The 25,052-nt window shown below is 46.6% G+C and overlaps 1 protein-coding gene across 1 annotated transcript; it reads right to left on the bottom strand.

Annotated features, from left to right (window-relative positions):
- Positions 1 to 10,908: 10,908 nt before the first annotated feature.
- Positions 10,909 to 24,255, bottom strand: LOC140428281 (small nuclear ribonucleoprotein-associated protein N-like). The gene is made up of 7 exons (XM_072514582.1): positions 24,150 to 24,255; positions 21,173 to 21,324; positions 18,776 to 18,887; positions 16,747 to 16,899; positions 14,288 to 14,417; positions 12,808 to 12,930; positions 10,909 to 11,195 (listed from the first exon to the last, which is right to left on the bottom strand). Exons 1-7 carry the CDS (start codon positions 24,150 to 24,152, stop codon positions 11,158 to 11,160), a joined length of 711 nt encoding a protein of 236 aa, XP_072370683.1. The 5' UTR covers positions 24,153 to 24,255; the 3' UTR covers positions 10,909 to 11,157.
- Between the last annotated feature and the right edge of the window lie 797 nt (positions 24,256 to 25,052).

The raw sequence follows: 25,052 nt of genomic DNA, 5'->3' as shown, positions 1-25,052 counted from the left end.
TTGACAGTTCAGAATGAAGCAATTAGTCGATCGGGGGCCCTGGTTGTCCTCTGCGATCGTCGCAGTTTCGGCGGTGATGCAGGCGCCGGCTCGGGCGTTCTCCGTTCTCCCTCTCTACCTGTCCGTTTCCCCGGGGGTTGTAACTGGTCGTCCTGCTCCAGGCAATACCCTTGCAGAGCAGGAATTGATGCAGTTTGTCGCTCATAAAGGAGGACCTCCTATCGCTGTGTATGTAGGCGGGAAAACCGAACAGTGTAAAGATACTGTGGAGGGCTTTTATGACGGTGGCTGCGATCATGTCGGGGCAGGGGATGGCGGATGGGAACCGGGAGTACTCGTCAATCACGTTCAGGAAGCACTTGTTGCGGTCGGTGGAGGGGAGGGGCCCTTTTAACTCCATACTGAGGCGTTCAAAGGGACGTGAAGCCTTTATCAGGTGCGCTTTGTACCATGTAAAATGGCTGCGTTCCGATTAATCTGGCCAAAACCCAGTTTAAAATGGCTAACCCGAAAGACTGCTGGGAAAAGCAGCCAAAAAGACACAAGCAGGCAGCTGCAGACAGGTTTGCATATTCAGCTCTGGGAACGTAGCCCAGATCGATACTCAGGGCTATCAACAGCCCATCAACCCAGGTATCCGCAGTTTCATTCAGGTATTCAATTGCTAATATGTTGCAATTGTTCCCGGGGATAGCCGATTTAACTGTGGATGTCTGAGTAGATGAGGTGTAAACAGTCCTGAATGCAACTGCGGATACCTGGGTTGATGGGCTGTTGATAGCCCTGAGTATCGATCTGGGCTACGTTCCCAGAGCTGAAGCTGCAAACCTGTCTGCAGCTGCCTGCTTGTGTCTTCTTGGCTGCTTTTCCCAGCAGTCTTTCGGGTTAGCCATTTTAAACTGGGTTTTGGCCAGATTAATCGGAACGCAGCCATTTTACATGGCTACATTCCCGCCTTGTGATCCTAACGCGAAGCGTGAAGGATCACATAAATTTTGTCCTCTTCGTTTCCCGACTTTGGGCGGGGGGGGGGCACCTCCCCCAAGGCCACTACTCTGACCCTAGCTATGCACAAACATTTACCTAAACAATTCTTGAGGGCGCTATGTCAGGCAGGGGCATGTATCTATATAAAAAAATAAACTGGGAACCTTTAATTTTACCTAAACACTCTATACTCCTAAACATTGCATTATCCTATCTTCCTAAAACATACAACAACAATCACAACCTTTAATATACTCTTTCCTGGCTTGGCAGTCAAGCTCAGGATCATACTTTTTTTTTTAATGAAATGTTCCGTATTTTATTTACAGGAATAATGCACGTGAATACTCTTTATTCTTTATAGGTCGCGGGGGTCTGGGGTCTGGTCATAGCCGAATATCGGGGATCGGATCCGATAGACCGGGGTTCGAGCGCGGTACGCTCTCCTTTTCCACTTGCGGAGGCGCATGGTCTGTACTGCACAACTGAGTATAGCCAATGCCAACAGTGCCTCAATGATGTATGATAGGGAGTACCAAGTTATGAACTTGGCACACCAGGATAATGCAGCGTGGTTGGTGACTGGGCCCTCGGTACTACGGGGCAATGAAGCGTTAACGGCAGGGGGGTTTGGAGTAATGGGGTTTGTGTTCCCGCGCAACAAAAAGTCCATCATAAATATGTTGACCACGAAGAAAGGAGTCCTCATGGCTGTCTTCTTTCTTTCCTTTTCCTGTTTTTGCTGGTTTTCTCCGGACTTGGAGCTTCTGGAGTTCTGTAAGACAAGCGTAGTGTGTGTAAATACTTCGGTTTAATATCTGGTGTGTTAGTGTGTCTGTCCTTCTTGGGGCCAATTAAACCCTTATAATTGGTCACAGCATGTGACTCTCCCCCTATTTTTTTTCAAAACAAATGTTTGGACACGGCACACTTCCCAATGGTGGACCAGTGCTACGTTTACCATCCAAATGCTCTAGGATGTAAATAGCATGTGGCAGCAACCCGAAGGTTGCCTAAATAAAATAAAACGGTTTTTGAAAGAAAAGGTCGAATGAGGTGCGTGTGGGCCGCGACGGGTAAGATTTGGTTGGAGTCCCCGGGTAGGACGGCTACCAATACCGTATCTTCCCTACCCGAGCGTTTTTGACCAACGGGGGGGGGGGGGGGGGGGGGGGTCCCCAGGCAGGGCGGGCCTCACGCCGTTTCTCCACTGCCTGAGCGACCAAAGAACGGACAAAAATGTAGTCATCATGGTGGGGTTACTGTTCTGATTCTACCATCCAATCAGAAGAGTAGCTACGATTGGGTGTCCTCAGAGGTTTCAGCAGAATGGGCATGTGGCGGTGGTGGGTGTCTGAGGCAAGTCCTCAGAGGTATCGGCCGAATGGGCGTGTGGCGGTGGTGGGGGGTCAGTGGGAAAAGTTAAAAAGTTCAGGTGAATGGGTGTGGGGCGGTGAGAAAATTCTCCTGTAGGACGAACAACATTTAACAAACGGATAGACAACATAAAACATTTAACAAACAGACAGACAACGTAAAACATTCGGCAGGTTCCATCAGAAAGGACAACACTTTTCACCAAGTGTCTCCTTTAAATCATCATGTGGACACCTCAGTTCTCGGTCGCTACGGGCTCTGCCTTTTTCTTATCGAGAGTGCCTGTCGGTTGGGCACTTTATGGTTTCTTAGGGCCATTGCATTCTCTAGCAAAATGTCCCAATTTTCCGCAATTGTAGCACTCTTGCGGCTTGGCTGGGGGGCTGTTCTTTCCCTCGTTTACCCAGGCGGGGTTGTGGAGAGTGGTTCTTACTGCCTGCACGTCTGTGGCGGCTTGGTTTTCCTCGGGGGTTCTAGTGGCTGATTTACCGTGAGCCGCTTGTTCTCAAACGCGGGACAATCTCTTGACCACCCACTTCTCATTATGAGCCTCCTCCGAGGGGTCATAATTGTTACAGGCATTCTGCCCTGCTTCCGTGGCATGGGAGATAAGGGTGCAGGTCCACTTGGCCATATTGTCTGCGGACAAATAGGCGCGATCTACGTTGCCGAAAACGGCTTCAAAGTGAATCCACAAGCGTCCTGCGAACGCTGTGGGGTGTTCAGACTTTTTCTATCTGCATTTATTCAGACTGTCTACGGGGTCGCCCCGGTTGTACCCGATCGCATCCAGGATCGCGGTATGCATTTCTGCAAGGGTGCCTCCTCCTACATTCTGTGGGTCGGGAAGGGCTGCTGCGACCGATGGGTCTAAGCTGAGGACCGTGAGTTTTACCTGCTCTTTCTCATCCAGGCCGTACATGGTCGCCTGGTGTTTGACGGTGGCAAAGAAATGGTGTGGGTCTGAAGCGGGGAGGAACGGTGTGATTTTGGCACACGCGTCCCGTAATTGGGTCACTGTGAGGGGGGTGGAATATAAGACTTCCGCCTTGTCTGCTGTGGCGGTGCGGTGGGTTGTTACAGGGTTCATGGGAGCCTGTATTATCTGTTGTGTGGGGGGTGGGGGTGCTTTCCTCCTTTGGGGTTTTTCCTGCGCACATGCTCCCTGAACATATCGCTGCGCTGTCTCTTGCAATTCTTCCCAATCAGGGCCGTCTTCCTGTTCTAAACTTTCCCCAAAGGTTTCTTGAAATCCCTTTTGGACAGAAAGCAGTGCTTTCAAGTCTGCAATCTGCTTTCGGCACTTTGCATGGTCCAAAGTACTCTGCCTTTGTTCCGTTGTTGTGGCGTGGAGCGCTCTCAAGGCTGCCTTGAGATCACTACATTGTTTCTGGAGCTTCTCTAACTGGTTTTCTGTTTCTATCTTTACCAGGACTGCACGCTGCAGGTCCTGATAAGCCTTCTCATATTGTGACTGGAAACTACTCAAGTGCGCCAGACAAGATTGGTGACCCCGTTTGGCGTCAGCCACCTCTTGGTCCTTTGCTGCTAATTTCCCTTTCAATTCCTGGTTCTCTTTCTCAATTTCACATATATCGGTTTTACTTAGCCGATGTATGCCTTCTATTTCCTTGCGGAGCGTCCTGACGACCTCCTCTGTGCCTCGCAATTGCGCCAGACAGGACACAATTACCATCGGCTTACGCGCTTTTGCTAAACTCTTTCTGTGAATCTCACTCAGGTTCTCCCACCAAGTATGCCCTATACTTCCAGGACCTGAGTCATCGTTATTGCAGAAATCCTTCCACATGGGCCATCCTTTGCCCTGCAGAAATTTGCGGATTTCCACCTCCCAAACGGGACACTGTCCCGCTCCTACGCTGCTGACTGGTGCGACAGCAAAATCTTCGGGGTTCATGAGGCGCTGCATCGCTTGCATTGCCTGCATGGCTCTCTCTCATCTTCGCCTGCTCGAGACCTTCACAAGACCAGCCACCGGCCACTGTAAGTGTGAATCCAACGATCGCTATCCGGTAGAGACACCTAGCCACCGACCTGTAGCAGCCTTTTGAATCCCGCGGGCCAGATTTGATTGGACAAGCCATTCGTTTCCCTGACCTGGTGGGCTCTTCCTAAGTTAAGTATTGGCCAGTAGTGATAGGTTTATTATATAAATAGCAGTATTAGGGTATTAATATTGCTTGTTGTATATAATAAATGACCGTTGTTTTAATCCTTATTAAGCGGTGTGCTGCGTTATTAATCATAACCTGAACTTGAGCCACGTGGCGGTATCATAAAGATACCTGGCGACTCATGAGCAAAGGTGACCTAAACAGAGCAAATAGACTAAGGCTAGAAAGAGCAACAGCTTTCTCTGGCCTGTAGAAGTGCGGCTTGCACCCGCGCAGATTTGGCAGTTCCTGGTGGCGGTCCTGACCTCCTCGATGGAGTAGAGCAGGTTGCGGGTTTTAATGAAATGGAAGAATCGAGTGACCCCCAGATGGCAGAGGTCCTCGTGGAGGGCTCGGAGGCGGTCCACTTGTGCGTTAGCACATGTGCCGCGGGATAGGGCATTGGGAGGCTTATTTAGCTTCCCGGGACGATATAAGATCTCATAGTTGTAAGTGGAGAGTTTGATCCTCCACCGTAAGATCTTGTCGTTCTTTATCTTGCCCCGCTGTGCATTATCGAACATTAAGGCCACCAACCGTTGGTCAGTGAGGTGAGTAAATCTCCTGCTGGCCAGGTAATGCCTCCAATGCCGCACAGCTTCTACTATGGCCTGGGCCTCCTTTTCAACTGAGGAATGGCGAATTTCTGAAGCGCGGAGGGTGCGTGAGAAGAAGGCCACGGGTCTGCCCGCTTGGTTGAGGGTGGCCGCCAGGGCTACGTTGGACACGTCGCTCTCGACTTGGAAGGGGAGGGACTCATCGACGGCGTGCATCGTGGCCTTTGCGATGTCCGCTTTGATGCGGCTGAAGGCCAGGCGGGCCTCTGTCGACAGGGGAAAAAACGTGGATTGGATTAGCTGGCGGACCTTGCCCGCATAGTTGGGGACCCACTGGGCATAAATAAGAGAAAAATCCCAGGCAGCGTTTCAGGGCCTTCGAGCTGTGAGGGAGTGGGAACTCCATGAGGGGGCGCATGCGTTCAGGGTCGGGGCCTATGACTCCATCATGCATTACGTAGCCGAGGATGGCTAGACGGTCGGTGCTGAACACGCATTTATCCTTGTTATATGTGAGGTTAAGGATTTTTTGCGGTATGGAGGAATTTTCGGAGGTTGGTGTCGTGGTCCTGCTGATCATGGCCGCAGATGGTGACATTATCGAGGTACGGAAACGTGGCCCGCAAACCGTACCGGTCAACCATTCGGTCCATCTCTCGCTGGAAGACCGAGACTGCATTAGTGACACCGAAGGGAACCCTTCGGAAGCGGTAGAGCCGCCTATCTGCTTTGAAAGCAGTGTATTTGTGGTCGCTAGGGCGGATGGGGAGCTGGTGGTAGGCGGACTTTAGATCCACCGTGGAAAATACCTTGTATTGTGCGATCCTGTTGACCAGATCGGATATGCAGGGGAGAGGGTACGCGTCAAGCTGCGTATACCTGTTGATGGTCTGGCTATAATCGATGACCATCCTATGCTTCTCCCCAGTCTTTACAACCACTACTTGAGCTCTCCAGGGACTGTTGCTCGCCTCAATGACACCTTCCCTCAGTAATCGCTGGACCTCCGACCTATTAAAGGTCCGGTCCTGGGCACTGTACCATCTGCTCCTGGTGGCGACGGGTTTGCAATCCGGGGTGAGGTTCGCAAACAGGGAAGGCGGATCAACCTTGAGGGTCGCAATGCTGCAGACAGTGAGGGGGGGGTATAGGGCCGCCAAATTGAAAGGTTAAGCTTTGGAGGTTGCATTGAAAATCTAACCCTAGGAGTGTGGCAGCGTAGAGGTGGGGAAGGACGTAGAGCCAGTAATTTTTAAACTCCCTTCCCTGGACCGTGAGGTTCTCTATGCAGAACCGCTTGATCTCCACTGAATGAGACCTGGAGGCCAGGGATATTTTTTGGTTAACTGGGTGAACGGGGAGATAACAGCGCCTTACCGTGTTGGGGTGTATGAAGCTCTCCGTGCTACCAGAGTCGATCAGACAGGATGTTTCATGCCCATTGATGAGCACGGTCGTCGTTGCAGTCGAGAGTGTTCGGGGCCGAGACTGGTCCATGGTCACCGAGGCTAGTCGTGGCAGAAGTTGGATGTTCTCCTCGGGAGGTGTGTGGTCATCCGAGTCGGGGTCCTGAGAGTCCAGCCAAGATGGCGGCGCCCACTGTTCGCACATGGCTGGGGGTGCACAAGATGGCGGCGCCCATCCATCACACGTGGTGTCCGAGAGACAAGATAGCGGCACCCGGAGGCCACACGTGGCCCTGAAGGAGGAAGATGGTGGCGCCCGCTGGCCGCACGTGGCCTGTGGAGAGGGTTGTGGTGGCGGTCCCGATTCGCCTTCGGAGACCGCAGCAATCGCCTGGGCCTGGCATACCGCCACGAACTGGCCCTTTTTGCCTCATCCTTTGCAGAGGGATGAGCGGGCCGGACAGCGCTGTCAGGGGTGCGTGGCTGGCCCGCAAAAATAGCAGTGGGGCCCCCGGGGTTGCCTGGCAGTATCGCAGCACAAGCTTATGGGGGATGCATCGGAGTCGGTCGCGGGGGGTTCCACGCTGTCCAAGGCGCTGCCGCCGCGCGATCGGCGACGTAAGCGCGGCCGTTTTGGGAGGCCACATCTAGGAAGCTAGCAAGGGCCTGTGCCTCCTTGAGGCCTAGTGTCTCTTTCTCCAGCAATCGCTGGCGGATTTTGGAGGACAGCATACCTGCAACAAATGCGTCCCGGATCAAAAGTTCTGTGTGGTTGCTGGCCGAAATTTACGGGCAGTTACAGTTCCTCCCCAACACCAGGAGCGCACGGTAGAACTCCGTGGGTGTAATTGTGGCCGTCCTGAGATATCCATTGAAACACGCCAGCCAGTGCTTGAAGGTTGCCGCTGAGTTTGCCGCGTGGGGATTGGGTTGCAGACACTCCGCTTGATTCGGAGCTCTATTATTTAAAATCTAGTGTAATAAATTGATGCTCGATCAATAACTCCAGAAGTGAGATTGGAGACAATTGAAGGCTTTATTACACTAGATGTTCCCCCCAGCAGCGCAGGTACAGAAGGCAGCTGCTGGGGAGACACGGGCTCTTATACTCCGCCTTACTGGGCGGAAACAGCAGGTAGGCTTAACCAATGAAAACAGTACCTTCTACACCAATGGTTTTGCAGCATTACAGGGTACCGTAATACCTCTAATACCGACTACCACAGGGTGGTGGAGGTGAGTTTTGGATATTTGGGTAGCCAGCTGGCACTGGGCAGGCCGCAGTTGCACAAGCTGAACCTGGCTTGGTTGGTGGAGCAGAGGGTGGACCTTTAAGAGGTGGGATGTGCTGCTGCTGTAACTGGCAGTGTGGGTGCAGACAGTAAAAATTACAGTGCTGTCGAGGTTTTTGTTTGTGTTTCAGAACCTCCCAGCGAGGGGTGTGTGTGGGGTTGCTGTTGTAGCCGAATATATGAAGAATTACTATTGGGCGGCAAATATTGCTAAGGTTAGGAAATAGACTGTGGGTGGGGGATCAGATGGAGGCAGCACCATGGTGGGGTACATGTTTAAGGTATTTCTTGTTGGTGCCTTTACCGTTCTTGCCAGTAATAAACTAGTCATGAACACAGCCCAGACCATCACGTGAACCCGCCTCCCATCCATTGACTGTCTACACCACTCAATGCCATGGGAAAGCAGGCAGCACTTTGCGCAAAATGTCTGGAGAGGGTTCCTAGGTTGCCGGGATACACACTGCTGGAGCAACTGCTGCTCCCGGATGTGGAAAGGGAGGGAAGGATTGTGGATATATACAAGTGGCTGGGGGAGCAGGGAGGCGAGCAGGTGGTGAAGATCAAGGAGAAATGGGAAGCGGAGTTGGGAATGGAGATCAATTGGAGAGTATGGAGTGATGCACTGCGTAGGGTAAACGGGACCTCATGTGCAAGGATGAGCCTGATAGTTTAAGGTGGTGCAGAGGGTGCATATGACTCGGGCAAGAATGAGTGGGTGCTTTCAGGGGGTAGCAGATGAGTTTGAGGTGTGGGCGGGGAGCCAGCGAATCACACGCACGTTTTGGGGTTGCAAATAAATTGGGAAGATTTTGCGCAGGAGTGTTCGCTGTCTTAGCCAGGATAGTGAGGGGGAAGTGGACCTGGATCCTTTGGTGGCGATATGTGGGGTCTCAGAGATGGAGCTCATGGAGAGGAGGAAGGCCGATGTCTTGGCCTTCGCCTCTGATTGCACGGCGGCGAATTTGCTGGAGTGGCGGTCGACATCAGGGGTAGCGGCTTGGTTGGGTGACCTGCACGACTTCCTGCGATTTAAAAAGTATGAGTTGGCAGCACAGTGGGTTAGCCCTGTTGCCTCACGGCGCCGAGGTCCCAGGTTTGATTCCAGCTGTGTCACTGTCCGTGTGTAGTTTGCACATTCTCCCCGTGTTTGTTTGTGTGGGTTTCGCCCCCACATCCCAAAGATGTGCAAGGTAGGTGAATTGGCTATGCTAAATTGCCCCGTAATTGGAAAAAATGAATTGGGTACACTAAATTTAAAAAAAAAGCATAAGTTGAGGGGCTCTTCAGGGGGGTTGGAGGAAAGGTGGGAGATGTTTGTGACCGTGTATGAAGGGCTGTTCATCGTGGGGTGAAAAATCTGTAGACTGTGTAGTTGATTTAAGGGAAGCATGTTTCCCAGGGTGTTTGTTCACTGTAACCTGTTTTGATACATGCTTGTAATAAAATAATTTAGAAAAAAAAGGAAAAAGGGAAATTAGGAAGCATAATCAAAGACCCCTCCCACCTGGGTTATTCTCTTCCATCGGGCAGAAAATAAAAATCTTGAGAACACGCACTAACAGATTCAAAAACAGCTTCTTCCCTGCTGTTACCAGGCTCTTGAATGACCCTCTTATGGACTGATCTGATCTCTCTACACATCTTCTCTACTGTTGTATCACTACACTCCGTATGCTTCACCCACTTGTGTGTTCATGTATTCAGTGTATTTATTGTTATGTCCTATGTTTTTCATATATGGAACGATCTGCCTGGACTGTACACAGAACAATGCTTTTCACTGTGCCTCAGGACACCTGTCAATAAATCTAAATTTTATGTTTAAAACTGTATTTGGGCAAGAGACTCTGACCTAGTCTTTCCCAAGGTATTACTTCCTCAGGAAGGTAGAAACCGGGATTGTTAGGTCTACAAGACCTTGATCTGCATTCAGAATTTCAATGCAAATTTATTATGAACTTCTGAAAATATCAGATCAGCAGAGGTAGCGAAATCAAGAGATATTAATTGAATTAAATTCATGAATTAAAATGTGAATGGGTCGATCAACAGAACGTACATTTATATAGCACTTATCATGAGCTCGACATCCCAAAGTGCTTTACAGACATTTTGAATGTTGCACTGCAGTAAACGTGACAGCCAATTTGCACAACGCAAACTTCCACAAATAGCAAAGTGATAATGACGCAAAAAATCTTTTTTTGTGATGTTGATTGAGGACTAAATATTAGCCAAGACACCAGGCTCCCCTGGTCTTCTTTGAAATAATACGAAGGAATCTTTTACACCCACCAGAGGGAGGCAGATGTCTCAGCCTTGTTTGTGCTCAAGAGTTGGATTATGACTTGAAGCCAGAACATTGTGACAGAAATGAGAGCGCTATTGACTGAACCACAGTGGGCATGTGGAAAATTAAATGTACCTCAACATTAAACGTATTGCACATAAGGAATAAATGCTCTTGTGAATGGTGTTGAACTATCTATTTTTTGATAAATTTAGAGTACCCAATTATTGTTTTCCAATTAAGTGGCAATTTATTGTGGACAATCCACCTACCCTGCACACCTTTAGAGGTTGTGGGGGTGAGACAGGGGAAGAATGTGTAAACTCCACACGGACAGTGACCCAGGGCCGGGATCGAACCCGGATCCTAAGTGCTACCCACTGCGCCAACCTTGTGTTGAACTATCCAAGGATGAAGGCAAAGCAGATCTAGATGTGTTAGCAGACTCAACCAACACAATGGCCAAATAAGCTTCCCTGGTGCTACAAACATTTTATTCACTGGATGTCTTGCCACTAAATGATGGGGATGAGAAGGAAGAGACTTAAGGCAGTTTTTGAGACAGATATAGTAATAAAGAGGCATTGGGAGTGAAGCTTTTTAGAAATAGGGTACAGCAAAAATAACTGGAGACTGAAAGCCTCCAAATCAGTTATGAGATAACTCGCTACCCAATAGGATTCAGACCATTCATTGTGATTTACCAGACCACTGAAACCAGTCATTAAAAAAAATAAAATTTGCTTCAGAAACCACAAATTGTCAGTGTTGGTGTAGATAAAAACAATTCACGGACTTTAGTAAGCACCATTACATCAAACCTTTCATTTTACCAAAACCTTTTAATAAAAATGTCAAATATTACAATAAAAAGCAAACACAAATCTCATCAGTTCTATGGTAATGCCAATCTACTCATTAAAGTCCCAGAAGTTTCAGTGATTGCATTGCAACCACCAGCCATTATAAATGGCAAGATTCGGAAAGTCTCTGCTCAGGACACCACCCCCATTACAGCAGTCAAACATCCCACGTAGTCGATCAGCCCCAACATCTTGGTTAGTTTTATTCTCATGGCCTTGGTGGTCGCATGCCAGGTGGTGGAGGACCTGAAAGGGAAACCACACAATTAAATACACCAGGAGACTTTGTTGTGGAGCAATCCAAACATCTCTTGCAAGTAGGCTTTATATTTATATTTTTAAAAAACAAGCGGATCACATCTTATTGAATGGCTGAACAGGCTAAAGGGGCCGAGTGGCCTATTCCTGCTCCAATGTTTACATTGCATAACCAGGAGCAAGCGCAGGGGTATGAGTGAACAGGACTTGCATACAAACAAATAAGAAACTGGAGTAAGCCATTTGGCCCCTCTAGCCTGCTGAGCCATTCGGTAAGATCATAGCTGATCTGGCTGTAATCTCACCTCCATTCTTATCTACCTCTGATAACCTTCCACCCCATTGTTAATCAAGAATCTAGCTCTGCCTTAAAAGGCAATGGAAGCAGAGCCTTTAAATATTTTGAGGAAGAGAGTTCCAAAGACTCATGGTCCTCAGAAAAATCTTCTCATCTGTCTTAAATGGGTGGCCTTTCTTTTTGAGGGTGTGAAGTTTATGCAATCCTTCATATCCTTCCATGACTGTGCCCTCCTTAAAACTGACCGCTATGGCCAAATATTTGGTCTACTACCCTAATATTTCTTGGTGTGGCTAGGTGACAAATTTTGCTCTGTAATGTTCCTGTGAAAGACTGCAAAGGTGCTATTGAGATGGGGACAAGGAACAGGAAAAATCATCTAAAAGGTGGTTTCAGGCATGAATGCTTATAAGACTTGGAACAGAAACAGCTGCTGCTCCATCAATAAATCTCAATCTTCCATTCCATTATGAAGAGGGCGAGATGCATTGGGTGGGACAGGAAGATAGCTGCTGTTGCAATTAAGGTCATCCACAATTGGCAAAGTCTTAAGAGTGCATGGAATCCAAAGGCAGGCCATTCAGTCCAATGAGCCTCCTCCTACCCTTCTTCAGCTAACCCTATCAGCATACCCTCTATTCTTTTCTCCCTCATGCGTGTATCTAACTTGCTCTTAAATGCATATTTGCTATTTTTCTCAACTGGAAATGTGATAACGTGTTCCACATTAACACTAGTATTTGGGTAAAGAAATTACTCCTGAATTTCTGTTGGATGCTTACATTTTACAAACATTTGTCAGAAATAAAAATTACCCACTTGGGAAGAATTTTAGCAGTGATGGGAGTATCTAGCAAACAGAATACCAACATGGGAAGAGAGCCTTTGAAACCAGCTATGAAAGTTATATCTTATGAAATAATTAATTCTTGCAATGTGGATGAGACAGTGTTTGTTACCCATCTAGTTGTGTCAAGGATAATGATAGTTAACTACATAGCAATGGAATAGAGGCAAGGCTGAAGAGATTGGAGTGACAAGCTCCTTCCCGGAACCTGCTGGGTCATTTAATGATAATCTGGCAGCTTTCACCATCATGTTCTGGTGACAGCCCACACATCACTAGCTTTTGAGCTCAATTTCACCATGTGTCACGGTGGAAACTCAATTGCTAGGGCAGGAACATGATCACCTGACGACCGAGAGATTAAATTTGAATACATTTGTACATAATTACAATTTTGAATAAAGTGGCATTGCACTCTCGTTCAACACCAATTCAATGCTTACTCAAACACTTACCTCGCATTCCTGGTGGCGGGGGTCGCATTCCTGGTGGCATCCCCATTGGTGCTCCGCGACCAAGAGGCATTCCCATCGGTGGACCCATAGGTGGCCTCATACCAGGAGGAGGGCCCATCATACCTGTCAACCCATTAAAACAATGTTCAATGCCATCACAAACAAGCACAAACCGTGAGACTTGAGCTATAAACTAACACCCATTCCCCTTTCCTGAAGTTACCGTGTCTGGACAATCAACAGAGGACACTACTGTTCCATTCAAGTGAATCATAGATTCAGCAGTCATGGAGGCAGCAGAGCCCAATCGTGTCTTACGGTGCACCTCCAGCAACAATCCTCAAACCAGCACCAAGACTAATTGCGCCCTATTGCTCTTTGAGCAAAAACTAGCTAATATATCGCAGAGTGGGGATCAAACCACAGAGAGCCAGGTGGGTTGGGAGGGGTGGGGGAAGAAGCTCTGAATATTTAACTCCCAATGTCCCACATGTGGCAAAGTCTACAGATAATGCATTGCACTCATCAGCTATCTCAGGTCCAACCTAACCGGAGAGGAGGAGTCATCCTTGATCCCGAGGGATTCTAGAAAAACACGTAACTCTCAATAACGGTTTCTTAGAATGCAAGATAAATTGGGAAGTATAAGCATGTGTGCATCAAAAGTCAAGTCTTTCAGTAACACTGCTTAATGCTTCAAACCTTTAATTTGCTTGAACAAATGAACTCAGCCAATTCTGACACTATACCCGCTGGACTTGCTTTTGCTGTCTAGAGTGGGGCGGCATAGTGGCAAGCACTGCTGCCTCACAGCGCCAGGGACCCATGTTTAATTCCAGCCTTGGGTGACTGTGTGGAGTTTGAACTTTCTCCCCGTGTCTTTGTGGGTTTGCTCCGGGTGCTCCGGTTTTCTTCCACAGTCGAAGGATTATAAGGTGAGATTATAAGGCACTGCTAAAATTGCTCCTTAGTGTCCAAAAGTTTAGGTGGGGTTACTGGGATACAGTCAGGGCGTGGGCCTAGGTACGATACTCTTTCCACGGGTCGCTGCAACTTAATGGGCCGAATGGCCTCCTTCTGCACTGCACAGATTCTATGATGAGCTCCCTGGCTGCTCGATTATACCTCCCGCCACAGCAATCAAGAGCAGGGAGGAAAAGGGAAAAATGTGACATAATGGAATAGAAAAGGAATGCTGGCAATTGGACCGTAGTGCAGATTGACCGTAAACAATGAATACTGTACTATTGCTGTTTGTGGATATTTGCTGAGCAGAAACTAGCTGTGGTGTTTACTACATTACAACGACTACACTTATGCTGCAGTGGTAGTAAAGCACTTTGGAATGTCTGGTGGTAATGAATAGTGCTATATAAATTCAAGTCTTTGTCACTGAACTGGTAGCTTCTGTGTATATGCTATGTACTTTCATTGTCCACCCACCGCAAACTCACATTTTCATTTGGCATTAAGTTCTCACCTGGAGGGGGAGCTCCACGTCCCATTGGCGGTGGGCCTCCACGACCTGGTGGATATTGTTGAGGCGCTGCTGCGATACTGGATGTGACGGCAGCTGCTGCAGCAGTTCCACGCGCCTGAGGTGTCATCACCTGTTTACATCAACATAAACAGCAACAATAATTACATTGACTCTTTTCTGAAGTAAATATGGTAATGTGCTAAATTTAGATCCCATTGGTCTGCAAAACACAACCACCTTACATCTGCTCTATCTATTGAGTTATTCCCATAAGCACCAAGTTATCTGCAACTATAACGTCACCAATGAGGGAAACCTTCATGGCCCGAAGAAATGCTCCAAGTTGTGTGGATGCGCAACTGGGAATGCGGCAGCCAGAGTACAAACAGGTCACGCACAAGCAACATTGCCGTTAAACTACAGGACCACGCGGTCTGGCAAGCCAGCTGCACACAGCAAACATAAGTCATAGAGGAATCACTGGTCCCAACTTCCCATGGAAAAATTCAGGATGAAATTCTACACAAGGCTGGGACAGTCCGAATCATTAAGTTACTGTTGTTTAGACATATTTATAGTGAATGTAAATGTGGAAAAACTGCCCCAGAAAACAATAGATACAATTATTCAAGTCAACTTGTAACTTGGCTCTTCTACGCATGCTCGAAACGGCATTCATTCACGTGCAGGACCTGTTCTCGGCAAACAAAACGTAGAAAATAGAAGCCGGAAGAGGCCATTCAGCCCTTCGAGCCTGCTCCTTCATTCAGCGCAGTAGCATAGTGCTTAGCACTGTTGCTTCACAGTGCCAGTGACCCGAGCTCGATTCCCGGCTTGGGTCACTATCTGTGCACAATCTGCATGTTCTCCACGTGTCTGTGGAGGTTTCCTCTGGGTGCTCAAAGTCCCCAAAGACGTGCTGTTAGGTGAATTGGACATTCAGAGTTCTTCCTCAGTGTATCCAAACATGCGCTGGAGTGTGGCGACTAGGGGATTTTCACAGTAATTTCAGTGCAGTGTTAATGTAAGCCTACTTGTAACACTAATAAAAATTATCATAGCTGATCATCAAGTTCAATACCCTGATCCCACCTCGTCCCCACCCCCCGCAATCCCTTGAGCCAAGAGCTATATCTAATTCCTTCTTGAAATTACATGTTTTGGCCTCAACTACTTTCTGTGGTAGTGAATTCCACAGATTCACCACTCTCTGGGTGAAGAAATTTTTTCTCACCTCAGTTCTAAAAGGTTTACCCCTTATCCTCAAACTATGATCCCCAGTTCTGAACTCCCCCACCCTCGGGAACATTCTTTCTAAAACTATCCTGTCTAAACCGGTTATGAATTTTGTAAGTTCCCAAAGGATCTCCTCTCACTCTTCTAAACTCCAATGAACAGAATCCTAACTGATTTAGTCTCTCCTCATACAACAGTTCCGCCATCCCACAAATCAGCCTTGTAAACCTTTGCTGCACTCCCTCTACAAGAACATCCTTCCTCAGATAAGGACACCAAAACTGCACACAATACTCTGGGTGTGGCCTCACCAATCCCCTATACTATTGCAGTAAAACATCTATTCCTATACTCAAATCCTCTTGTTATGAAGGCCAACATACTATTTGCCTTCTCTACTGCCTGCTGTACCTGCACGCTTTTTTTCAGCGACTGATGCACGAGAACACCAAGGTCTCGCTGAGTATCCACCTCTTTCAATTTACACCTATTCAAAAATCCGCCTTCCTATTTTTGCTATCGAAGCAGATGACATCAGTTATCCACATTATACTGCATCTGCCATACATATGCCCACTCACTCAGCCTGCCCAAATCACACTCAAGCATCTCTGCATCCTCCTCACAGCTCACCCTCCCACCCAACTTTGTATCATCTGCAAATTTGCAGATCCCTGCAGTACCCCAGTAGTCACAAAAGGAGCGTGCTCAAGCCTTGTGACCATTTTAAATTACCCAGCAGCTTGGGGAGCCTACCGGTCTTTGTGGCTTTCTCCATGACAACACCTTGGCCAATCAAGAGTCCCCTGCCAATCAATCAGCACCCCTTTCTCCTATAGTATAAATTGTTGTGAATGCTTGAAATTTGACATTCTTGCATTTGAGTGAAAGACAAAATGCTTTGGCATCATGTATCGCTTTGCAGCAATATTCATGGGTATATTACTACACAGAGAACTCTTTCTCCCCATACAGAGAGTAATTTACACAACAATACAAGTGCTAAATCAAGCCAGCTGATTTGCCATCAAAATGAGTTTGGGCGGGCAAGATGCTGCACACAACACGAGTCATTCAAATCCTTTTTTGTGGGAGATACACACATTTTAAAGTAAGCAGCCTTCAGTCATGTACACTGCAGCTTAATATCTGTTCAGCGGAGCAGAATTCAAGTATTGCAGCACAGAGATGACCGAAAGAGACAGAGTCAGAAAGGTTTTCACCTGCTGAGATGGTCCTCCCACTCCTCGGACAGGACCAGATAATCCAGCTGGGGCCTGTGGCATTGGTGCTCCAGCAGGAACGCCACGACCTGCTGCTCGGCCAATACCGGGACCTCCAGCAGCACCAGCAAGAGGCACGCGAGCGATTCCAGTCTGCAATTAGAAAGGCAGGGCAAGTGATGCAAGAAATCTGCACAGCAAGTAAAGAGCCAAAATCAAAATCTACAATAGCAACAAATTACTGAACGACAGAGAGAATGTTATTTTGTTTCTTTCCCACTGGGCAGCACGGTAGCATTGTGGATAGCACAATTGCTTCACAACTCCAGGGTCCCAGGTTCGGTTCCCAGCTTGGGTCACTGTCTGTGCGGAGTCTGCACATCCTCCCCGTGTGTGCGTGGATTTCCTCCGGGTGCTCCGGTTTCCTCCCACAGTCCAAAGATGTGCAGGTTAGGTGGATTGGCCATGCTAAATTGCCCTTAGTGTCCAAAATTGCCCTTAGTGTTGGGTGGGGTTACTGGGTTATGGGGATAGAGTGGAGGTGTGTGTTTGGGTAGGGTGCTCTTTCCAAGAGCCTGTGCAGACTCGATGGGCCGAATGGCCTCCTTCTGCACTGTAAATTCGATGATAATCTACCATATCCCAATTTGATCCCATGCACTAGCATCCACCTCAATCAACCAGTCTGTTCGCCCTAGGCAGTTGGTCTTGTGGCACAACAGTAGCGTGTCTGACTCCAGACCAGAAGGTTGTGTATATTCTCCCTAGTACTCACGCCATAATAAAGTGCCCCAATGCACTTCTGACCTTGGGCAGCACGGTAGCATTGTGGATAGCACAATTGCTTCACAGCTCCAGGGTCCCAGGTTCGGTTCCCGGCTTGGGTCACTGTCTGTGCGGAGTCTGCACATCCTCCCCGTGTGCGCGTGGGTTTCCTCCGGGTGCTCCGGTTTCCTCCCACAGTCCAAAGATGTGCAGGTTAGGTGGATTGGCTATGATAAATTGCCCTTAGTGTCCAAAATTGCCCTGAGTGTTGGGTGGGGTTACTGGGTTATGAGGATAGGGTGGAAGTGTTGACCTTGGATAGGGTGCTCTTTCCAAGAGCCGGTGCAGACTCGTTGGGCCGAATGGCCTCCTTCTGCACTGTAAATGCTATGCTATGGCCCAATGCTGCATTGTTTTGCTCTCTGACCTAGTGATGGCCAAGACAGAGAGTCAGTGAAATTTTTTATCTCACCAGCTAATGGAGACTTTATGGCTTTTTATTGTCATCTTGGACTGAAGCAAACACATATGCAGCAAGGTCCAGCAGTAGCTTGCTAACACAGATGCAAGTAACCAGTGTTTTAACAATTTATTTTAAATGGAGCTCCCTGAAGTCAACATCCATCATTTTATTTTAGCAACATCTTTTCACATTAGCAACTCAAAGGAAAGGGCCTCAGATTTAAAGTTGCAACAAGATATTATAAACATCACCCACACGTCAACTATTGCAAACCAACAGATCACTGAAACACTGTTAGATCATGGGTCCAACTTTATTTCATTCATGTTCAATAGTTTCAGCACTGTAGCTATTAACTTTCAATTTAACATCACAGGAACTAGCCAACGCAAGGGTACAACCTGAAAAATCTACTGGAATATCATCTCTTTCAGCTAACATTCAAGTATTGAGCAGCTGGCCACAGTTCAAAGTGGAAAATGCCCCAGTTAGGTCATGGTTGGCCAAATTAGTCTGCACTAGCAATTTATGCGGCACTCACACTGTACTGCTCACTCTCCCCAGTCTTTTATTTTTCACAAATGCTGCACAATATTCTTTTAAAAGCACAATATTCCCTGCTCCAATCATTTTATTCTCATAAACTAGTCACTGAATCTAACACTATGCTATAGAATAATAAAACAAGGCGGGAAACCAAATGCCCCAGATACCAAATTGAACAGTTTCCGTAAAATAATGTTTACTCATTTTGTCAGAATCATCCAGTTCCCAGGACCTCAGCTAAATGCAGATACTCACATCTTTGGGAGGAGGTCCTTCCACAGTCATGGAAACCAGGGTTTCACCTCGAAGCAAGACCAGTCCAAGAACACGTTTCTCCTCACGTTCGGGCTGCTTGGAGTTTTTTGGCCTGGTGCAGGAACACAAAAGAACTAAGCTTTCATAACCAGTACTTTACCCCAGTTTCTTAAAACTATGCCGTTGATTACATTCAATCACGTCTTATTGATCAAACAGAATACTGACCACCCAGTTCTGTAAGGGACATGCAAGAATAAGAACACCTTTGAAACGGAGAGACATTGAGCTAACGGAGCAAAGTTGCTGCTGTTGTAGCAAACATCCTCCACTCTGAAATCAGCCGTACTAGGATTTGGCTCCATGTTGGCTGGTACATTCGCCAAGTGCCCATTCTTCATTTAGTCTAGATGTGGAGATGTCGGCGTTGGACTGGGGTGAGCACAGTAAGAAGTTTTACAACACCAGGTTAAAGTCCAACAGCTTTGTTTCAAATCTAGCTTTCGGAGCTCCTTCCTCAGGTGAATGTCGACTTGAGTGGGTTTGTGATCTGTAGCCCTTTCGAGATCTTGTCTAGTTTCTTGCATCTTTGTAGAAACTTAATGTCAGTGTCTATATGCGCGATCTTCTGGGAGATCCTCTCCACTTTGAGCCGGCAGTTTGCGGTGTCGATGGTAGCCATGATGTGGAGATGCTGGCGTTGGACTGGGGTGAGCATAGTAAGAAGTCTTACAACACCAGGTTAAAGTCCAACATATTTGTTTCAAATCACTGGCTTTCGGAGCACTGCTCCTTCCTCAGGTGGTTCACTTTAACCTGGTGTTGTGAGACTTCTTACTGTGTTCATTTAGTCTAGGAAGTGACTGCAGACAAGTTAATCAATTATGACGGACACCGGAGCTGTTAACTCTCACCTAACACCCACACATGTGCGGTTAAGTAATTAAATGCTGATTGTGTCAATGTCCTATGAAAGGGAAAAGGAATCTGCAATCCGCATTCTATGTTGACAAGAAATAACAAAATAGCAAATTTAGAGCATTAAAAAGGGCAAGATGCTTTTCCTTTAATGTTCAATTGTCTTGTTTATGAATCACGATGCCTAGACACGGTTCTGGGTGCTAAGAAGTCAAGCAAAGCAGCCATTGGTTTGCAATGGAAACTGCGGGTCAACAGGCCCACTTAAAGGCACCTGTGATTTTAGAAAGTTCTACAGGATGGAGACACATCTCAATGTTTTTGGGTGCAGAGTAACACTAAACAGGGCACCAGTGTACATGCCTTTCACTGGCATGCTCTATTTCATTCACTGTTTTTGAACCAAATCACTTCAATGGAAATTATTCTGCGTCAGTTTATTGAAAAGGTATAATTGTGAATCGGTGAATACAATAACAATAGGAGGACAAAACAAATTTCTAGCCAGAAAGAACAATTCATTTTAGTTAAGTAGGTGGCTCAGGAAGGTACATACTTGGCAGTTTATAATGAAGGATAATCAGTTTTCGTAAAATAAAGTGGCAGAAAATAAGATAGAATTCTGTGCGGAGTTGAGATAATGTACTTCTTTGTATTTTTCTTAACCCAAGCTTTCAAGATTGGCCCAGGAACATAAGAACTAGGAGCAGGAGTAGACCATCTGGCCCCTCGAGCCTGCTCCGCCATTCAATGAGATCATGGCTGATCTTTTGTGGACTCAGCTCCACTTTCCGGCCCGAACACCGTAACCCTGAATCCCCCCCCCCATTATTCTTCAAAAAACTATCTATCTTTTTCTTAAAAACATTTAATGAAGGAGCCTCTACTGCTTCACTGGGCAAGGAATTCCATAGATTCACAACCCTTTGGATGAAGAAGTTCCTCCTAAACACAGTCCTAAATCTACTTCCCCTTATTTTGAGGCTATGCCCCCTAGTTCTACTTTCACCCACCAGTGGAAACAACCTGCCTGCATCTATCCTATCTATTCCCTTCATCATTTTATATGTTTCTATAAGATCCCCCCTCATCCTTCTAAATTCCAACGAGTACAGTCCCAGTCTACTCAACCTCTCCTTGGAAAATAGGTGACAGGTTTAGATAAAGGATCTGGATCGGCGCAGGCTGGGAGGGCCGAAGGGCCTGTTTCTGTGCTGTAATTTTCTTTGTCCGTAATCCAACCACTTCAGATCTGGGATTAACCTAGTGAATCTCCTCTGCACACCCTCCAGTGCCAGGAAGTCAAGACTTCAGACAGAATGTCAAAGTTGTGTGTGAAGTGTGGCTATGCTATGTAAAGGCAAGGGCATCGCACAGAATATACTCAAGTGAAGCAGGTAGCACCACAATCGCAGGTACAGATTTGTTGTTGAGTAAATGTCCCAGCCACCTGTATTGGAATTTATAGATTGACCTTACTTGATCTTCCGGAATTCATCGCAGTCACAGAGGATGAGGTTCATGTGTTTATCAAAAGCCTTGAAGGTTCCAATGAAAATGCGCCCGTCCTGAAGGATGCATCTCATTCTGTAGTCGATATGCTGAAGCATCTTGCTGCTCTTACCCACCGTCTAGGAGGAAAATAAAACTATTAATCCAAATGCTCACCAACTAAGCTTCAGCACAGTCAATCCAATCATATTCTGGCATTCAAACATACCACCTTCGATTTGACTTTGTTAGCACAGTTTGGAGATACAAACATATTTCCATGGGTCAGATGCCCAGTTAACTCTTGATTCACATGTCAGTTTTTAAAAAAGACCGAAAATAAAGACATCAGGGCAGTGAGAGACACTGTATACCCAAACATTAGGGACTGGTTTTGTGCAGGTCTAAATCGCTGGCTTTGAAAGCAGACCAAGGCAGGCCAGCAGCATGGTTCAATTCCGGTACCAGCCTCTCAGAACAGGCGCTGGAATGTGGAGACTCGGGGCTTTTCACAGTAACTTCATTTGAAGCCTACTTGTGACAATAAGCAATTTTCTTTTTCATTTCAACCCAGAAAGACCTATTGCCTTAAAATTAAATAAAAAGTACACAACTTCAATTTAAATCCTAACACTGTAGCATTCACAGAGAAGGCTAACTACTCTCACCTCATGCTCAACTGACCATGTCAATCCATTAAAGGTGTTATATAAATGCAAGTTCTTGCACTCAAAGCAGTCTTATGCTCTCCCACATTTTGACAATGCAATAAGTGTGCTTGCTATTAGAATATTTCATTGGGTGGTAGAGAATCACCCACTGTCAAGATCAGAGTATGATGTGAAACCTAAACAAAATGAAAACTTCCTCTCTACAGATATGAGCATCCATAAATTTAACTAGTCAAACTACAGGTTTGGTTTTGTACACAGCAGTTTCTATTTGTACCAATGCTAACTGTGGCATTTCCCTCACTCCGGAGCAATGGGGAGTGAAATTTCCTTTTCTAAGTCAGGTGGATTTCAGAAAATTTAGTTTCCACTCCATTCACAATAGACCTGTCTGCTCTAAAATAATGTAGAACACACACAACATGCTGTAAAAGCAAAAACCTCTTGTAATGCAGTAGAGCCAAAGATTACAGAAACCTATCTTCAAAGTTTGTGTGTTTTAACTGATAGTATTGTCCCACTACTCTCTAGTCCTGGGAACACGTCCGACAAATTAACTAATTTTGCTTTCTAGTATTTTTTTTAAAACAGCATGCGAGGAATAATATTATAACTGACAATATCATCAATCTTTCAGATGAGACATTACACTAAGGCCTATCTGCCCTCTGTAGTGGATGCAAAAGATCGCACAAAACTATTTTGAAAGGGAGCACTGGTCAATATTGATCTCTTAATCAACATTACAAGGAGCAGATAATCTGCTCATTATCACACTGCGAATGTCATAGTTCGTTTTTTAAAAAACAGCACAAAAAGGGACACTTGGACCCATCATGTCTGTGCCGGCCATCAAACACTTATCTATTTTAATCCCATTTTCCAACACGTGGTCCATGGCTTTGTATGTTATGGTGCTTCAAGTGTTCATCTAACTGCTTTTTAACTGTTGTGAAGATTCCCACCTCTGCTACCGTTTCAGGTAGCCAGTTCCAAATTCCTACCACCCTCTGTGTGAAAATGTTTTTCCTCAAATCCCCTCTAGAACTATGCACCCTAGCTATTGACTTGTACTAACAAGAAAAACTCCTTCCTATTTATCACATGTCTCTCATAATTTTGTAGACAACAATTAGGTTCCACCCAACACCCACAAATTTGCTCTAAGGAAAACAACCCCAGCCTCTCTTCATAGCTCAAACACTCCAGCCCAGGCAATATCCTAGTGAATCACTTCTGCACCCTTTCTAGTGCAATCCCATCCTTCCTGCAGTGTGGAGACCAGAACTGCACGCAGTTTTCTAGCTGCGGCCTAACCAGAGTTTTATACATCATAACCTCCCTGCTCTTATATTCTGCACCTCGGCTATTAAAGGCAACTATCCCATATGCTTTCTTAATTATCTACTTTCAGAGATCTATGGACATGCACCCAAAGGTCCCTTTGTACTTCTTAGTGTCCTACCATTCATCGTGTATTTCCTTGCCTTGTCAGCCCTCCCAAAATGCACCACCTCACATTTTTCAAGGTTAAATTCCATTTGTCACTTCTGCCTATCTATATCACCCTGTAAACTATGCGAGTGTGTTGCATACATTGGCTGCTGCATTTGCTCCAACATTGACTACTGTTCAAAAAGCATTCTGGGGTGTCCTGTGGTTGCAAGAGGTGCTATAGGAATATAAGCCTTTCTTTTTTAAAAAAGTGGTCAGCTATCAATGGATTTCCATGAAGTGATTCTGGACATTATCTGCTGGTTATCTACATCAGTGAGGGTTAATACGGGTATGGAAAAGGGAAAGGAAATTCTGAAAAAGCACAAATCAATTAGACCCGCAACAAACAGGTTAACATTTCAAAATGGACATCGGTCTGAGGTGTGTTTTTTGACTGAGACATCATCCTCTCCATTCCATGTCTGATTTGCATTCATTGTTTTTCTCCTCACCAGTTTCAATATGTGGCCATTATGAAATTGATCAAGTCCAAATGAATAGAAAGCTCTTAGCAAATCCCAGGCTGAACAGACCCGAGGTAGTGAGTGCGGAGGCCGAGGTTAGTTCGGGATTTGTACTGGTTTTGAAACCCACAGGGTGCCGAACACGATAAATGATGTTAATGCAAAGCCAGGGCCGGGCGGTTGGAAGCCATTCTCCCAAAGCCCGACTAGTAGGCCCCACTCTGGGATAAGCCGATCGTTAGCGCCCTAACCCTCGGCCGCGTTTTTTTGCTGCGCAATATACAACCCGCATCACTCATCGGGGCCCCATGTTGGGTTGTCGAACCTTCTTACCATGATTGCGGGCGGGATGGGCACACAACCCGACGGATTAAAGAAAATAAAAAAATATTCCTGCGATCGGCGGCAGGTAGACAAGACTCGCGCGTGGCAACCTGGGAAAACCAGAACCACGCCCACCCCGCGAACAACAACTGCGCAGGCGCGGCGGCACTACCGGCCGCCGGCTTCTCCGCGGGGTGCTGCCTGGGATACTGGCGAACCCGTCCCGGAGGACTGTAACCCAGAGAGGGGAGAGGGCACGATGTGAGTCATAGAATCCCTGCAGTGCAGAAGGAAGCCATTCGGCCCATCGAGTCTGCACCTACCCATCGAAAGAGCACCGTACCTAGGCCCAATCACACTCCCTATCCCTGTAATCCCACCCAAACTTTGGGCAATCCACCTAACCTGCACATCTTTGGACTCTGGGAGGTGCATTTCAGTAGGATGGGGAATTTTAATATTTGATCAGTTCCCAGTTGTATTCATTTTGGCAGGAAAAATTAAAACAAGAATGCTATCTCAATGGTGAGAAATTGCGGAGCTCTGAGGTGCAGAGGGATCTGGGTGTTCTAGTGCCTGAGTCACATGTATAGTAAGTAATTAGGAAAACTAATAGAATGTTATAATTTATTGTGCGGGGAATTGATTACAAAACTAGGGAGGTTATACTTCAGTGAAACTGGGCATTGGTGAAATCACATCTGCAATACTGTATACAATGTTGGTCTCCTTATTTAAAGAAGGATATTCAGAGAAGATTTACTTGAATATTAAAGTATGTAAAGTCCCTATGACCACAGGCGGCTTCTCCCTTTGAGAGGGAAAGCTAAGTCGCCACTTTCCAGCGCCTGTTCGAGTACACAGAGGGAGAATTCAGAATGTCCAAATTCTAACAGCACGTCTTTCAGGACT

This window comes from Scyliorhinus torazame, chromosome 8 (genome assembly GCF_047496885.1).
Source record: "Scyliorhinus torazame isolate Kashiwa2021f chromosome 8, sScyTor2.1, whole genome shotgun sequence".
Taxonomy (NCBI): domain Eukaryota; kingdom Metazoa; phylum Chordata; class Chondrichthyes; order Carcharhiniformes; family Scyliorhinidae; genus Scyliorhinus; species Scyliorhinus torazame.
Note: the sequence above shows the minus strand (reverse complement) of the source record. Positions and strands in the feature narration are given on the sequence as shown.